At 47.7% G+C, this 17,285-nt stretch overlaps 1 protein-coding gene across 4 annotated transcripts in view; it reads left to right on the top strand.

Annotated features, from left to right (window-relative positions):
- Window positions 1–17,285, top strand: part of LOC147116702 (meckelin-like) — a 178,303-nt gene that overhangs the window by 108,024 nt on the left and 52,994 nt on the right. For 3 of the 4 annotated variants that reach the window (XM_085991813.1, XM_085991811.1, XM_085991815.1), the window contains 4 exons: window positions 7,624–7,722; window positions 10,450–10,545; window positions 14,597–14,696; window positions 16,497–16,627. In XM_085991813.1, the coding sequence (XP_085847939.1) occupies window positions 7,624–7,722; window positions 10,450–10,545; window positions 14,597–14,696; window positions 16,497–16,627 (426 nt within the window). The remainder of the gene's footprint in view (window positions 1–7,623; window positions 7,723–10,449; window positions 10,546–14,596; window positions 14,697–16,496; window positions 16,628–17,285) is intronic. The other variant, XM_085991814.1, reaches the window with a different exon arrangement.

Raw genomic sequence — 17,285 nt, 5'->3', positions numbered from 1 at the left:
ATTCCTCCTCTGAAGAAGAACCTTCAGCAAACAGCACAGAAGGCCACAATTTGCGCCAGGCTTGTCTCAAAGTGTGACCTTTCACCAAGTTCCAGGAACATGCAGCATTAAAGATGGCATCTTTAAGATTGTATTCTTTCTGAAATGCGTGAATACCTGTATTGTCATCTTGGCTTATCAGTTTACGTAGGAGGTCTTTCTTGTAACGACACTTGAGATTTTGGATAACGCCCTGGTCCATGGGTTGTATGAGAGAAGTTACACTTGGTGGCAAATAAATGGTGAAAATATTTCCTGAAACCAACTCGGATTCATGCGGATGGGCTCTACAATTATCAAGCAATAAAATGCATTTGCTATCTTCAGGTTTCCCTATTCTACGGAAATGTTCCCTCACAGATGGAAAAAAAATATGATTGAACCAATTCGAAAAGATTTCCTTATCCATCCAAGCATTTCTTTGAGCTTTGTACTCAACAGGTAAGTGCCTCACATTTTTAAATGCACGGGGACTTTTATACTTCCCAATGACAAGAAGTTTAACCCGGTGTGATCCAGCAGCGTTCGCACATGTTAGCACGGTTACACGATCTTTATTTTTCTTGTAACCTGAAGCATTAGCCTCACTAGCCCCAGCAAGCGTTGATTCTGGCAAAAACCTCCAAAATAAGCCAGTTTCATCGGCATTGTATAGCTGTGCTGGCGACAAATCATGTTGCTGTACAATCCGATTGAAATAATCGCAGTATTCTTCTGCGGCGTCGTGATCAGCCGATTTCTTCTCCCCGGAAATATCGAGTCATCGTATCCCGTGCCGTACCTTGAAGCACGTTAGCCATCCCTCAGAGAAAGCACACTTGTCAGTGAGCTCCATCTTTGCGTAGAAATCCTTCGCTTTTTCGATTAGCATGGGTCCGGAAATCGGAACATCCTATGAACGCTTAAGAGAAAAACACTCATAAAGCACGGTATCCAGCTCTTCAAGCTTAGGCTTACGAAGCGTATGCCATTTCTCTACACTCTTAGATGTCTCCGAGCTTGAATAAAACTTGAGCAGCTTATCCTTCTGCGATTTGATGTCGTAGATTGTTGACGAACCGATTTTGAATTCATTCATAATGTTGATACGCTTCTCTCCCCTTTCTAGTCGTTGGCATATCTCGATTTTCTGTTTTAAAGTTAACACCACTCTCTTCCTTTTGCTTGGACCAACTTTTGGGATTTCCATAATGCAATGCAATGACTACCAGCAGCGTGGGAGACACACAGTACCCCTGTAAAATGGCGGATCAGAAGAAACTACCGGCAGCGTGGGAGAGTCAGACTCCTGTTACAGGGGTATTGAGGTGTTCCGACTTCCGACAGCGCCAAGAAGCCGAGTAGTGGCAGTTTGGAGAACTACCCCCACTGACTAACTCGGCCACCGCGGGAGACTCGGACTCGGCAACATTGCCGGTTATTGAGGTGTTGTTTTCGGAGCGAGAATTTTGCCGGTTAATAGAGAATTCCGGATATTTAGGTGTCGTTTAAACGAGAGTTTCCTGTAGTCCCACTTCCCTTCTCTTTCCCCATATCCCTGCAATTTTGGAGTCAGAACTCTGAGTGGGAAATGTATTCGCTGCCTTTCGGGAACGGGAGCGTCAGACAGCGCAGTTGGTCAAGAACAGGGATTGAACCCACGACCTTGGCATCACTGTAAAGTCTGTGTGTTCTAGTTGTAATTACTAACACAGACTACAAAATTAAAGTTCAACAGGTCTTTACTGGTTGGAGGTCAGAACTACTACTAAATACAATATTACTACACAGTGCTTATATACCGGTGGTCACCACCGGTATTACGTATACAGCAGCCAGAGAAAGTAGTACATCTCTTAAGGTGGAACAGGCTTAAGTTCTCTTAAGGTGGAACAGGTTACATACACCACAATCCTCCCTTTTTAGCTTAACAGTCATATCCCCATTTAACATAACATAATAACATATATAACTTCAGGTATACACAGTTCAAAGGTTCAGTCTCTCAGGAAGCCTTCTGATTCGGTTTGGATAACGCCTTTCAGTGGTCTCTGATTCCTGTTGCTGAGGTGACTCCTCTAGTTGGTCTCCCATGCATTGGGTGTTATCATCATCAGGTACATTCCCTGCCGAGGTAGATGCTTCAGGTTCATTAACGTCTTCCACAGTTGTCTCTGTCGCAACCATGGGTTCGACCCTTGCTCTCGATTCTACCAGTTGATCCGCATGACGCCTTATCACATTGTTACCAATATCTACTGTGTACATCAGAGGTCCTTGTCTGGCCCGAATTGTTCCGGACTGCCATTTTTCGTTTCCATAGCCCCTTGCCAACACTGGTTGTCCTACGTCGAAACTTCGAGTGGTCTTGTTATTAATATGCCGGAACTGTTTGTTTTCCACTTCCCTCCGCACATTTGGTTTTAACAAGTCCAACCTGGACCGCAACCTCCTGTTATAAAACATCATGGCAGGACTTTGGTTAGTCACTGCATGAGCGGCGTTTCGATATGCCATTAGGAAATTGTCCACCTTGTGCTGTAGCGGAATCTGATCATCGTTCATGGCCTTTATTGCCTTTTTGAATGTTTGGGCAAATCTCTCGGCCAACCCGTTTGTCGCCGGATGATATGGGGCAGAGGTATAATGTTTCACCCCATTCTTTAAGAATTTTTGGAATTCTTCCGACACGAACTGTGGTCCGTTGTCCGAACAGATCTGTTCTGGCAATCCGTTCCTTGCGAATATTGTTCTTAACACCGCAGTTGTCTTTTCTGAAGTAGTGGTATTCATCTTGATCACTTCTGGCCATTTGGAATGTGCATCCACCGCAATTAGGAACATGGAGTCCATGAATGGACCAGCAAAGTCAATATGTACGCGTTGCCATGGGGCTGACGGCCATTCCCATGGGTGTAGTGGTGCGATCGGAGGTGCATTTTGCACTTTTTGGCACCCAGCGCAGCTTTTCGTCAACTCCTCTATCTGTTGGTCAATACCCGGCCACCATACATAAGCCCTAGCAAGACTTTTCATCTTAACTCCCCCCAGATGACCTTCATGCAGTTCTTTTAGAACTCTTTCCCTTAACTTGGGAGGAATAATCACTCTTGTCCCGTACATCAAAGTACCATGGCAGACGGACAGCTGGTCTCGCCTTGCCGAGAATGCCGGTAACAGAGGATCACCACGTGTTGGCCATCCTTTCACTGTCACCTCGTAGACTCTGGACAGTGTCGGGTCGTTCCTGGTTTCTCTTTCAATACTTGCATTGGTGACTGGTAAACACTCGATGATGGTCGAATGAAATAACTCAACAGGGTCAACTTTCGTCGTTTCTTCTTCTTCAGGTAGTGGCAGGCGCGACAGCCCATCAGCATTGCCATGCTGCTTCGTACCTTTGAATTCTATTTGATATTGATGTGCCCCTAGGAAAAGGGACCATCTCTGGAGACGCTGTGCTGTCATCACTGAAACACCCTTCTTAGGGTTAAAAATGGATACCAACGGCTGATGGTCTGTCAGAAGTGTGAATTTTTGGCCCTGCAGGTAATGATCAAACTTCTTCACTCCCCATACAAGGCTGAGAGCCTCCCTATCGATCTGTGCATAGTTGCGCTCAGCGGAGGTCAATGATCTGGATGCAAACGCGACTGGCCTTTCCGTGCCATTTGGCAACTTGTGTGAGAGTACTGCCCCAATACCATATGGAGAAGCATCACAAGCCAACCGAATAGGCAGTGTCGGGTTGAAGTGAGCCAACACTTCCTCTGAGGTGATCAATTCTTTGCTTTTGCGAAATGCCTTCTTACAGTTTTCGCTCCATTCCCACGGTACCCCCTTCTGTAAAAGAGCGTTTAGCGGGTGCAGTACCGTGGATAGATTTGGTAGAAATTTATGGTAATAGTTAATCAATCCTAGAAACGACCTCAACTGAGAGACATTATCCGGAGCGGGAGCCTTTACAACTGCCTCTATCTTGTCAGGAGACTTATGAAGCCCCTCCCGGTCAATGACATGACCACAGTACGAGATCCGCTTCTGGAAGAACTCACATTTCTGCCGATTAACTCTAAGTCCATACTCTTTCAGTCTGTTGAGCACCAGTTCCAAGTTTGCGAGGTGTTCTTCATCACCATCACCTGTAATCAGAATATCGTCCAGGTAACATTGTGTGCCTGGAATTCCCTGTAATACCTGCTCCATGGCCCTCTGCCAAATTGCTGGAGCCGATGCCACTCCAAAAACCAGCTTATTGTACCGGTACAAACCTCGATGCGTGTTGATCGTGAGGTATTGGCGTGACTCTTCTTCAACCTCCATCTGCAAGTACGCCTGCGCCAGGTCTATCTTGGTGAAGTGTTTCCCGCCAGACAACGAGGCAAAAATATCCTCAATCCGCCTGGTTAGTACCTGGAGGGGTGACCATCAGGGAAGACCAGGTGCAGAAGGTCACGGAAGGAGCCCCGAGGAGGGGCGGTTGGTGAGAAGGTCACGGAAGGAGGAGCGGCTGGTGAGCAGGCCCGGGCGTTGGGCTGAAGATTGTCGGACAGAAGGAATGGTGGAAATGGAATGGCGGCGCGCACCGACGCAGCGGCTTTGCTTCTCCCAGTCATGGGAGCTTGCAAGATCACATTTCATTGTTCATGTACTTGTGCAATGACAATAAAGTTGAATTATTATTATTATTATGGATTAACGGTGATTTTGAAATCTCCACAGATGCGAACCTTCCCTGGTTCTCCTGGCTTGTTGCTCGAAGGACGTTTCATAACGGGAACAATGGGCGTAGCCCACTCACTCCAATCTACCTTAGACAGTACACCTGAGCGTTCTAGCGCTTCCAGTTCCGCTTCTATAGTAGGTCGTATTGCATAGGGTACCGGTCTGGCTTTAAAAAATTTTGGGTGTGCATGTTCATCGATCTTGATGTTTGCCGTAATTCCTCTGTGTTCCCAGCCCCTGCTGGAACACCTCTTTAGCATCATCCAATATTTTGGACAATCGTTTAGGTTTGACATCTGTTTCCCCGGAATCTATTCATTTTCCTAATCCACTCCCATCCCAGTAGTGGTGGACCTCCTTCAGGTAGCACATATAAGTCCATTACTTGGCTTTCTTCGCCCTTGTGGACCACTTTTACCCCTATCTTTCCGATGGGGTACACTCTTTGCCCCGTGTATGTTTTCAATATAATCTCCGTATCCCGTAGGGGAATATGTTGGAATAACCTTTTGTAATCTTTCTTATTCATGACCGTCAATGCCGATCCAGTGTCCAATTCCATCTTTACTTGGACTCCTGCTATCTGAAGGGTGACCCAAATTGTCTGGAGATCTGCATCCTTACCAACGTTGTGTACTCTTAAGCTACCCAGTTCATTACTGCTAGCGTCTGAATCTGACTTCTGTTCGGTCGCACTGTTCTTTGTCACCTTGTGTACCTTTATGTATTTTCCTTGCGGTGACTTTTTGTTGCTGGTCTTCTTTCCTGACCGGCATACTTTAGCTATGTGGCCAAGCCTGCCACACGTTCTGCATTCTTGGTTTTTAAACCAACACTGGTTCTGATCGTGCGTTGTCTTTCCACAACGATAACATTTTACAGTACTCAAACCCAATTTATTTGTACTGAGTTCCGGTGACCGTAGCTGCATTACTGCCGTGCCTCTCGCTGCGGCTTCATGTGCTGCTGCCATAATGACCGCTTTCTCAAGCGTCAGCTCATTCTCCTCGAGCAGTCACTTTTGTGTATCTTCTTTTAATAAACCACACACAAATTTATCTCGTAGCGCCTCTGTCAGTCTCGTTCCAAACTGACAGTACTTTGCTAGCTTACGCAATTCCATTAAATATTCAGCATTGCTTTCATCCTTCAGCTGCCTTCTGCTGTAAAATTTTAATCGTTCCGCTAGCATCAGCGGCGTGGGGTTTAGATGATTTTTCAGGACAGTAACAATCTCCTCGAACGTCTTATCCGCCGGTTCATCTGGTGATAAAAGGTGTTTCAATTGCCCGTATGTCTTCGCACCCATTAAGTTTAATAATGTTAGTGCTTTCTCTTCATCTGGGATTTTATTTGCTTTACAATAATTTTGTATGCGTTCTACATACATGGCCCAATCTTCGATGTCGCTATCAAAGGTATTAATGTTCCCATGTTTAGGCATCGTTGCAATTTAATTTATTTTAATTTTTATCCAAGATGGCGGCTTCCCGCTCTTGTCTTCGTCCTCCGCCTACAAAATGGCGGTTTTCCCGCGCTTGGCGGTCTTCACCCGTCCCTCGACGCTGTCTCCGCTTCACCGCGGCTCTCGCGCCTTCAGTTGCCCCAGACGCTGCGCCTTTTTAGCCCGAAGGCGGCCCGGCCCTTATCACCAGCCGCAATCGATGTCCCCGCGCTGCGCCTTTCGGCCCGAATGCGGCCCGGCCCTTATCTCCGGTCGCGATCGATCTCACCGCCCTTATTCCTCCGTCTTCCCTCCCCGTCTGTACAGTCAATGCGGCCGACTTTCTGGTCGCGTCACTGCCCGGCTTACCCACCACCGAGGTAGAAAGAAGATAGCTGACAGCCGCTGATGGAGGCTTCGAGTTCAGGATGTCTTCTGCACTCTGGTTTCTCGATGTCTGCCGTGCGACGTGTCTTCCAGCAGGCTGATGAGGGTGGAAGCCTCTCTTCGACGTCCGTTCTGTGGACGAAGCCGCCGTGGATATAAACTGCCGCAGGGTAAGAATCAGACTCGTCGCCACTGTTAAGTCTGTGTGTTCTAGTTGTAATTACTAACAGACTACAAGATTAAAGTTCAACAGGTCTTTACTGGTTGGAGGTCAGGACTACTACTGAATACAATATTACTACACAGTGCTTATATACCGGTGGTCACCACCGGTATTACGTATACAGCAGCCAGAGAAAGTAGTACATCTCTTAAGGTGGAACAGGCTTAAGTTCTCTTAAGGTGGAACAGGTTACATACACCACAATCACGCTCTAGCCATCTGAGCTCACCGCCCCCTAAAAGGGGTGCGCTGTCAGTCCTGCATCATTGCTAAATGTCTGTTGTTTTCATCTGCATCGGAGGAACATTTCTTATAATCATTAGTCTTGCTTGTAAATGTCAATCCTGTACTGCCCTGTAGCCCTTTACTCGGGGTCCAAGTTAAGCAGCTTGCTTACATCTACAAGCATGGGATTATCTCTCTCTGGGGACAGTCCCTGGGCATATAATGGTGCCAAAGTTCAGCACTAATTTGACAATCTGACTCAGCCAGGGAAAATATGTAGGGAATGATGGGGTGGGGGGAGGGAGTGAGATTACCACAGCAGCTCACTGGATAGGCATCTTCTGAGGTCAGAGTTCAGGTACATCATCAAACACTGTAAGAAGAACATGGTGTTCAAGCCAAGCTGCTCCGTACATACCTGGACAGTGCCCAGTTACAATCCCTGCCATAGTGTGCTACCTTTTAACCTTTATACGACTTTACAAACAGGCAAATTGATCCATTTTTGAAGCTGTTTTTCAGCCAGTCTTCCCACTTCCCTGACAGCTGATTTTGAAGTAGCCTGTGTTTTGTTCCTCACTATCTCCTTTATTTTACACAGACAATTGTGAAATATTTTGCCTACTTTGCTGGCGCCCTGTCGAACACCTTTTTCCTCGTTACGTATGGCACAGGTGTTTATTGGCTCATTGTGTACAAGGTAAGGGTTACTGCTCTATTACAGCCTAGTCCCCGAACTCTCTCAAAGGGCGTGCGTGTCGCAGAACGAAAGAATGACTTGCATTTCTATAGCGCCTTTCATGACCACCGGATGTCCCAAAGCGCTTTGCAGCCAATGAAGTACTTTTCAAGTGTAGTCACTGTTGTAATGTAGGAAACGTAACAGTCAATTTGCGCACAGCAAGATCCCACAATCAGCAATGTGATAATGACCAGATCATTCTGTTTTTTATTGATGTTGGATGAGGGATAAATATTGGCTCGGACTCCCCTGCTCTTTTTCAAAATAGTGCCATGGGATCTTTTACATCCACCTGAGAGGGCAGACTGAGAGTGGTTTAACCTCTTGTCCGAAAGACGGCACCTCTGACAGTGCAGCACTCCCTCAGCACGGCACTGGAGTGAAAGTCTAGATTTTGTGCTCAAGTCCCTGGAGTGGGACTTGTGGGTTCGAGTCCCTGGAGTGGGACTTGTGGGTTCGAGTCCCTGGAGTGGGACTTGTGGGTTCGAGTCCCTGGAGTGGGACTTGTGGGTTCGAGTCCCTGGAGTGGGACTTGTGGGTTCGAGTCCCTGGAGTGGGACTTGTGGGTTCGAGTCCCTGGAGTGGGACTTGTGGGTTCGAGTCCCTGGAGTGGGACTTGTGGGTTCGAGTCCCTGGAGTGGGACTTGTGGGTTCGAGTCCCTGGAGTGGGACTTGTGGGTTCGAGTCCCTGGAGTGGGACTTGTGGGTTCGAGTCCCTGGAGTGGGACTTGTGGGTTCGAGTCCCTGGAGTGGGACTTGTGGGTTCGAGTCCCTGGAGTGGGACTTGTGGGTTCGAGTCCCTGGAGTGGGACTTGAACCGACAACCTTGTGACTCAGAGGCGAGAGTTCCACCCACTGAGCCATAACTGGCGCTGAAGTGTGCATTGTCCCAGCCACGATTCGGTAATGCATTAAAATTAATGGACGGATAGTCTGGGGGTGCGCAGTTTTGTAATATGTGCTCCTGCCAGCTGACAGGTGTAGTGTGGCAGAACCTTTACCGGTCCTTGGTAACTGCACGTATACCTTCCCACGTGCTCGCTCTCCTCGCAATGACCTCAAGACACAATCACATCATCTCCTACCAGTGAGATTGATAACAACAACTTGCATTTAAAAAGCGCCTTTAAGAACATAAGAAATAGGAGCAGGAGGAGTAGGCCATTCGGCCCTTCAAGCCTGTAAAATGTGCCAAGGTGCTTCACAGGAGCGTTATGGGACAGAATCTGACACCGAGCCATTATTAGGACAGCTCGTCAAGAGCTTGGTCAAAGAGGTAGGTTTTAACAAGTGTCTTAAAGGAGGAAAGAGAGGTCGAGAGGTTTAGGGAGGGAATTCCAGAGTTTGGGGCCTAGGCAGCTGAAGGCACGGCCGCTAATGGTGGAGCCAAGAAAATCAGTGAAGCGCAAGAGGCCAGAATAGGAGGAACGCCGGGAACTCGGAGGGTTGTAGGGCTGGAGGAGGTTAGTTATATCCCATTGATGTTAATTGTGCTCCTTCACTATATTGGGCCCACTAACTTTACCCAGCAACTCTCCCCGATTATGTCACAAATCCTTAAACTTTGAATAAAAATATATCTTAAGATAAATTGATGGACCAATGGACAAGGATATGAGATTTGATCAAACTGTTTGATGTTTAATGGGGCAATGTCTTTGTTAAAATGATCTTTCTTTGGCAAACCTTGAAATCCAGGTGGAATACCTCGTGTCGACTGCGCACAACATTGTCAGGAAGGCTTGACCCAGTTGTGCAGAGAATGGTGTGGGAACACTGCATTTGGTGCGAGGCTAAGTGAGTGGGCAGAAATTTGGCAGATGGAATATAATGTTGGAAAGTGTGAGGTTATGCACTTTGGCAGAAAAAATCAAAGAGCAAGTTATTATCTAAATGGAGAGAAACTGCAAAGTGCTACAGTACAAAAGGATCTGGGGGTCCTGGTGCATGAAACACAGAAGGTTAGTGTGCAGGTACAGCAGGTGATCAGGAAGGCCAATGGAATCTTGGCTTTTATTGCAAGGGGGATGGAGTATAAAAGCAGGGAAGTCTTGCTTCAGTTATACAGGGTATTGGTGAGGCCACACCTGGAATACTGCGTGCAGTTTTGGTTTCCATATTTAAGAAAATATATACTTGCTCTCGAGCAGTTCAGAGAAGGTTCACTCGGTTGATTCCGGAGGTGAGGGGGTTGACTTATGAGGAAAGGTTGAGTAGGTTGGGCCTCTACTCATTGGAATTCAGAAGAATGAGAGGCGATCTTATCAAAACATAAGATTGTGAGGGGGCTTGATCGGGTGGATGCAGTGAGGATGTTTCCACTGATGGGTGAGACTAGAACTAGGGGGCATAATCTTAGAATAAGGGGCTGCCCTTTCAAAACTGAGATGAGGAGAAACTTCTTCACTCAGAGGGTAGTAAATCTATGGAATTTGCTACCTCAGAGAGCTGTGGAAGCTGCGACATTAAATAAATTTAAAACAGAGATAGACAGTTTCCTAGCTGATAAGGGAATTAGGGGTTACGAGGAGAGGGCAGGGAAGTGGACGTGAGTCTAGGTTTGGATCAGCCATGATCCTATTGAATGGCGGAGCAGGCCCGAGGGGCCGTATGGCCTACTCCTGCTCCTACTTCTTATGTTCTTATGAGTGCATTAATGTCTCTTTATTGCGTTTGTTTCCCCAGGGTCAGCAGTCCACAGTTGAGGTAATGCTGCCCCCTGCTGGTGGGGAGATTGAAACTGGCTTCATCATCTACGTAGCTTGTGCATTCGGACTGAAGGTAGTGTTAAAAATCATAACAGTTCCAGCGGACCTCTTCCGGGAGCTGCCTCGGAGGGTTCCTCAGTTCAGCATCAAATGCACGGTGTTTCACACGGGTCTCGCATCTTCGCTCCACTTGCTGTCTAGAACGACGACAAAAAAAAAAACTGGAAGATGCTGGGTTGCAGCAAGCCGTCCTTTTCAGGAATAAAATGGGAAAGGATGGAGGACTTACACCCACCTGTCACCCAAAAACAACACCCAGAAATCGCTCTGGGACACGAGCGGCGAATGTTTAACGCGTTCCTCTGAGATTCTTCTCCGTGCTATTTTAGCCGAGGCACGAACCGATTTATTTAACCCTGTAGTGTAATTTCAGGACCTATGGGCTTGAGGAAGGAGTAAGAGTCTTTCAGTTAACCCTTGGCTCTCTCTGTCTGTCCCCAATGCCCTGATTCAGGTGGCAGGCTTCTAACATTCGAAAACTATTTCTAACACTTCTTCTTCTTAGGCAGTCCCTCGGGAACCGAGGATGACTTGCTTCCACATTAAAAATGAGTTCTCAGGTGACTGATGAGTCCAATGCGGGACCTACAGTCTCTGTCACAGGTGGGGCAGACGGTGGTTGAAGGGGCGGGTGGGTGGGGTGCTTGGGTTGACGTGCGCTCCTTGCGCTTGGCTTCCGCTTGCTCTAACACTAGTCAGTCCCTCATGACCCTGCATACTGGGATTCAAGGCCCAGTGTCGTCTCCAGATGAACCTGGGTTAGAGGCGAGGAGATAGTTGGACCAGGAAATCATCATTTTAAATCATCCCCATTTCGAAGTCGGACATTCTGGCCTTATTTTCATCTTTCCATTATAAATCCCTGTGTCCACATTTATAATGGGAGCTGCCTATGTCAACTCGGCCTGTCCGCTCGGGCTTTCTTGTAGTGGACACGGCCTAGCATGCAGCCTCCACCAAAAGCCATGCAAAATTTACTGTGCTGCCCCCTTCTCCCCCCCCCTCCCCCTCCCCCGGCTCCACAGCACTGACCAACAACCGGTCCGCGCCCCCTAACCTCCCCCCCCCCCCCACCCCGACCCCGCCTCCCACTGTCCTTCCTTTCCTCCCGCGCCCCCTACCCCTCACCCCGGCCCCGCCTCCCACTGTCCTTCCTTTCCTCCCGCGCCCCCCTACCCCTCACCCCGGCCCCGCCTCCCACTGTCCTTCCTTTCCTCCCACGTCACCGGCCAGGATTTAACGGAGGACAGCGGCCGGCGAGGCAGCCTGGCCCACAATTGATTGCTTGGAAATGGCCGAGAGGCCTCTGACGGTGTGACAGGCGGCAACAGCTCACCCAAAGTAATCGAATGAGGTGCAATTTAGCACGAGCCTCTGGCCTCCCTGTTCAGATTTTAGAACCGCGTGCCGCTTCTGATGCATCTGAAAGTGGGCCATAAGCAATTGCTACCCCTCTGTGCCTTGATTGTACCAATGCCCGCTTTAACCCAGCGTTATTTGCTTGATGTGACTAAAGGAAGTAACGATTGTGATGTGAATCTTGTCATTCATGTGGAAATGACTTATGAAGTAATACTGGGCGGCCTGCTGGTGGCGCTGTCCAGGGAGAGTATATATACTCGGGCATGGGCCCAGCTTGTGCAGGACATTCTTTAACAGGAACTAGTGAAGGACACAACTAGATCTCCATGTTGAAAAACAGCTGATTAAAGCCTTGTTTAATACTCAGAACAAGTGCCTAGTAGTTTTCTTACGTCAGATTGCGTTCAGTTTCTTTGTACGGGGTAATGAAGGAGAATGGTCTTCATTGTTAGTGCATGTGGAAAATAAATTTTGCAATGTCGTCTTTCAACTTTTATGCAATTTGCTAAAGTTAAATGACCTGCAACGATGGGCCATCAATATACCTTAGACACCGTGCAGGTGGAGTAAAATCTGTCCGAACCAACCACCTTTGGGATTGACTTCAGAGGCTGGTTACCTCCTAATACAGGTTCAAGTCAGGTTAATTGACAGTTGGGTCTCCATGTAGCTGGTTTCTCAATATACAGGTGGTCTTTGAGACAGGGTTTCACTGGGGGAATTTTGTTTGGAGGCTGATGGTTACATAGAAATAAACCATCAAAACTCGTCATTCACCAGCAAGTCCGGTGATCTGCGGGAAGTTTTATAAGAACAGTTCACGTAGGAAATTTAAATATGTTGCAAGTTGTTTTTATTTTACCCATGTGACCTGCGAGCGTTTAACAAAAATCTTCTTCTGCCGGGAACAATATGTTCATAAAGAAGTGTTCTTTCTTGTTTGGGCAGGCAGCAGTGTCCTACAGCACAGCTGCCAAAGTGGGATGATGTGATTTATGTCAACGTATTGTTTATTTGTATAATGATGAAAGGTGTGCCAACATTTTTGTGAACTTGGTTCCCCGTTAATATAAATATCAGAACGACATGTTAATGTTTTATCTGTCTACACAGACTTTACAGGTTTGTGCATAAAAACACAGAATGTAAGGGGTAATGCAGATGGGTCTTTGTCTTTGGCTCTGGGAGGGTCAAAGTAGATACTGATAAATAGATGTTTGGACTCTAGGGGGAATCAAGGGATATGGGGCGCGAAATTCGGTAGTGCCCTGTTTCGGTGCTGGGCTGCGCGATGGCGGCCAGGACCACGGCACAGCCCACCACAGAGGGCTGAACTGGAGGTCGGACAAAAAAAAGAAAATGGCGGCACGGGTCGTGGCTGCAACTCCCCTTTAACTACCGTCCGGCGAGCAGAGGTCGGCCCGGCTCGCGACCCGCAAGGCTGCCGCTGACACCACCAGCGGTAGCCTCGCGGGGTGCAGCCGAATTTCTGCCGCGGGGCGGTAAGGGGTCACCGTGCATGCCAATGACGTAGTTGCCGGAGGCACGGTGGCCCAGGGCGCGGTGCTATCGGGTAGCGCCTCAGCAACACCCCGCCGACTTTTGCAGGAGACGCTTTTTTAGCGCCCCCTGGACAATAACCCCTTTGTGCCCTGTTAGCGCCCCCCGAAGGTGCTAATGGCAGGTGCACAGGAGCCGAATTTTGCTCATATGGAGTTAGGGCGGGAAAGTGGAGTTGCGGTCAAAGATCAGCCCTGATCTTATTGAATGGCGGAGCAGGCTCGAGGGGCCGTGTGGCCTACTCCTGCTCCTAATTCTTATGTTCGTATGTTAAAGTCATTGGGTTTTTGGTCCAAATGTTGGTTCTGAAGACACAAGCCAATTGAGCAAACTCAAAAGTTCAACCTCGAAAGGCCTGAGTCTCAATCAAGGTGAAGCAGAGATCCAAAAACTCGTCCTATAAAATGGAACCACCATTAAATTTGTTTATAAACCTAGCAACATTTATTACTGGGCACTCTCTGACCACAGTGTCAGGACAGGAGGTCTCTGGGGTAAATATTAGAGACAAAAGCAGCCCATAGAGTACTGCGTACAGTTCTGGTCACCACATTACAGGAAGGATGTGACTGCACTGCAGAGGGTAGAGAGGAGATTTACGAGGATGCTGCTAGGACTGGAGAATTTTATCTATGGGGAAAGATTGGATAGGCTGGGGTTTTCTTTGGAACAGAGGAGACTGAGGGGAGATTTAATTGAGGTGTATAAAATTATGAGGGGCTGAGACAGAGTGGATAGGAAGGACCTATTTCCCCTAGCAGCGAGGTCAATAACCAGGGGGAATAGATTTAATTGGTAGCAGGATTAGAGGGAAGTTGAGAAGAACTTTTTTCACCCAGAGGGTGGTGGGGGTCTGGAACTCACTGCCTGAAAGGGTGGTCGAGGCAGAAACCCACATTTAAAAAGTAGTTGGATATGCATTTGAAGTACCGTAACCTACAGGGGCTCTGGACCAAGTGCTGGAAAGTGGGATTAGGCTGGATAGCTCTTTTTCAGCTGGCACGGACACGATGGGCCGAATGGCCTCCTTCTGTACCGTAAATTTCTATGATTCTATAATATCACTCTTGAGATGAGAGTCTCTTAGGAGGTGGAATTGGAAATCGCACTCCCCTAACGTTTGGATGTCCGGTTTCTTTCAGGCGCTGGAACTAATTCACATCCTCATTGTCCAGATGACGGTATCAATCTTCCTGATAGACTGGGAAAAGCCAAAAGGCAGACCATTGCCTAAACCAGCAGGTAGGCGACTTCATCCAAACACACAGCGTCAGCTTCCACATGTACGCTGACGACACCCAGCTCTACCTCCAACACACTCCTGGCCGGCCTCCCACATTCCACCCTCCGTAAACTTGAGGTCATCCAAAACTCGGCTGCCCGTGTCCTAACTCGTGCCAAGTTCCGTTCACCCATCACCCCTGTGCTCGCTGACCTACATTGGCTCCTGGTTAAGCAACACCTCGATTTTTTTTTTAATTCTCATCCTTGTTTTTGAAACCCTCCATGGCCTCGCCCCTCCCTATCTCTGTAACCCCCTCCAGTCCTACAATCCCCTTAGATCTCTGCGCTCCTCTAATTCTGCCCTCTTGAGCATCCCCAATTTTAATCGCTCCACCATTGGTGGCCGTGCCTTCAGCTGCCAAGTCCCTAAGTTGTGGAATTCCCTCCCTAAACCTCTCTGCCTCTCTTTCCTCCTTTTAAGACGCCCCTTAAAACCTACCTCATCTGCCCTAATATCTCCTTATGTGGCTTGGTGTCAAATTTTGTTTGATAACACTCCTGTGAAGCACCTTGGGACATTTTTCTATGTCAAAGGTGCTATATAAATACAAGTTGTTGTTGTAGGCTCATTTACCACAGTTCTGTGATTGGTGAAAACCGTTGATAATTTGCTGTGCACAAATAGGCTGCCGTGTTTCCTACATTACAACAGTGACTACTCTTCAAAAAAATCATTGACTGTAAAGCGCTTTGAGATGTCCTGAGGTCGTGATAACCGCTATATAAATGCAACGTCTTTCTGTCTTTATCTCTTTCCACACTCCTCCCGCCAGCCCCTGCCGCGCACCCCAGCGGCCAAATTCTGCCGGTTCGGTATCGTCCTCCCAGCCCGAGGGCCGTGTTTCAAAGATTTACCAGCCTGCGCTCATCCCATCCAGAGCCACCGGTAGAATTAATGGGAGCAATTTTAACCCATCCCGCGCAGCGGGAATCTGACAGGATCGGGTGCAACGCTGGCTCAAACCTCACCCGATTATCCTCCCCATTTAAGTCAGTGGGGAGTAATATTGGGTGGGGGTGTAAAACCGGCATTCCACCCAATCCCATGGGTCTCCCAACGGGTGGTTTTAGGTTAGCAATACCCCAAATCAGTCAGCTGCAATGCTAAAATAAAAACAAAAAATGCTGCAAATACTCAGCAGGTCAGGCAACATCTGTGGAGAGAGAAACAGAGTTAACGTTTCAGGTCGATGACCTTTCATCCGAACTGGAAAAAGTTGGAGATGGAACAGGTTTTAAGCAAGTGCAGGGGCAGGGAAAAGGGGAGGGGAGGAAAGAACGAAAGGGAAGGTCTGTGATAGGACGGAAGGCAGGAGAGATTAAATGACAAAAGGGACGATAGTACAAGGCAAAAGGAGATGGTAATGGGACAAGTAAAGAAACAAAAGGTGGGTCTAGAAGAGGTGTAAATGGGGATGGCAGAATCAATCGTCCGAAAAAATGGGGCAGAGGTTATGGCCTGAAATTGTTGAACTTGATGTTGAGTCCAGAAAGCTGTAAAGTGACTAATCGAAAGATGAGGTGCTGTCCCTCGAGCTTACGCTGAGCTTCATTGGAACAGTTGTAGAAGGCTGAGGGCAGAGAGTTGCAATGCTGTAATGTCTTCATTTCACTTATTCAAGTTTGCAGGGGTGCTTTGCGTTGGAATGTGTCCCTACACTTTACCTGCTCCCTTGCTGTAATGTAACTTCGATCTGTTTACTGCAGCTTATCCGGGTGAGTGCAGCAGCCATCGTACTGATGTTATCTTTTCTACAGCAAACAAGACAAGTCCCTCATCGGTCAGTATCTGGAGAACTTACTTCATAGCCAATGAGTGGAATGAGATTCAGACGAAGAGAAAGATAAATCCAATCCTGCAACTCTTTGTTGTTCTATTGCTGCTGGAGGTAAGTGACTTTTTCACATTTGACCCACCGATTCTCACAATAAACATTACATGCAAAGTTCAGGTTTTACCTTCAACTCTGCTCAGTATCAGTGGAGGACTTGCCCGTGTGCTAACTCGCGCCAAGTCCTGAACACCCATCACCCCTGTACTCGTTGACCTACATTGGCTCCCGGTTAAGCAATGCCTCGATTTTTAAAATTCTCTTCCCTTGTTTTCAAATCTCTCCACGGCCTCGCCCCCTCCCTAGCTCTGTAACCTCTTCCAGCCCCACAACCCTCCGAGATATCTGTGCACCTCCAATTCTGGCCTCTTGAGCATCCCCGATTTCAATCGCTCCACCATTGCTGGCCCTGCCTTCAGCTGCCAAGCCCCTAAGCTCTGGAATTCCCTCCCTAAACCTCTCCGCCTCTCTCTCCTTTAAGACGTTCCTTAAAACCTACCTCTTTGACTAAGCTGTTAGTCATCTGCCCTAATATCTCCTACTGTGGCTTGGTGTCAAATTTTGATTGAGAATGCTCCTGTGAAGCACCTTGGGACATTTTATTATGTTAAAGGCGCTATATAAATACAAGTTGTTGTTGTTGTTGATTGAATCATTAGTTTAACTATGTATATGTGGGTGGCCTCAACTAAAGAGCCATTTGTTAAATTGTTAC

The sequence above is a fragment of the Somniosus microcephalus genome, chromosome 6, assembly GCF_052327205.1.
Source record: "Somniosus microcephalus isolate GS21.2 chromosome 6, FLI_Smic_1.0, whole genome shotgun sequence".
NCBI lineage: Eukaryota > Metazoa > Chordata > Chondrichthyes > Squaliformes > Somniosidae > Somniosus > Somniosus microcephalus.
The sequence above is the reverse complement of the archived record's forward strand: the minus strand, read 5'-3'. Positions and strand labels throughout refer to the sequence as shown.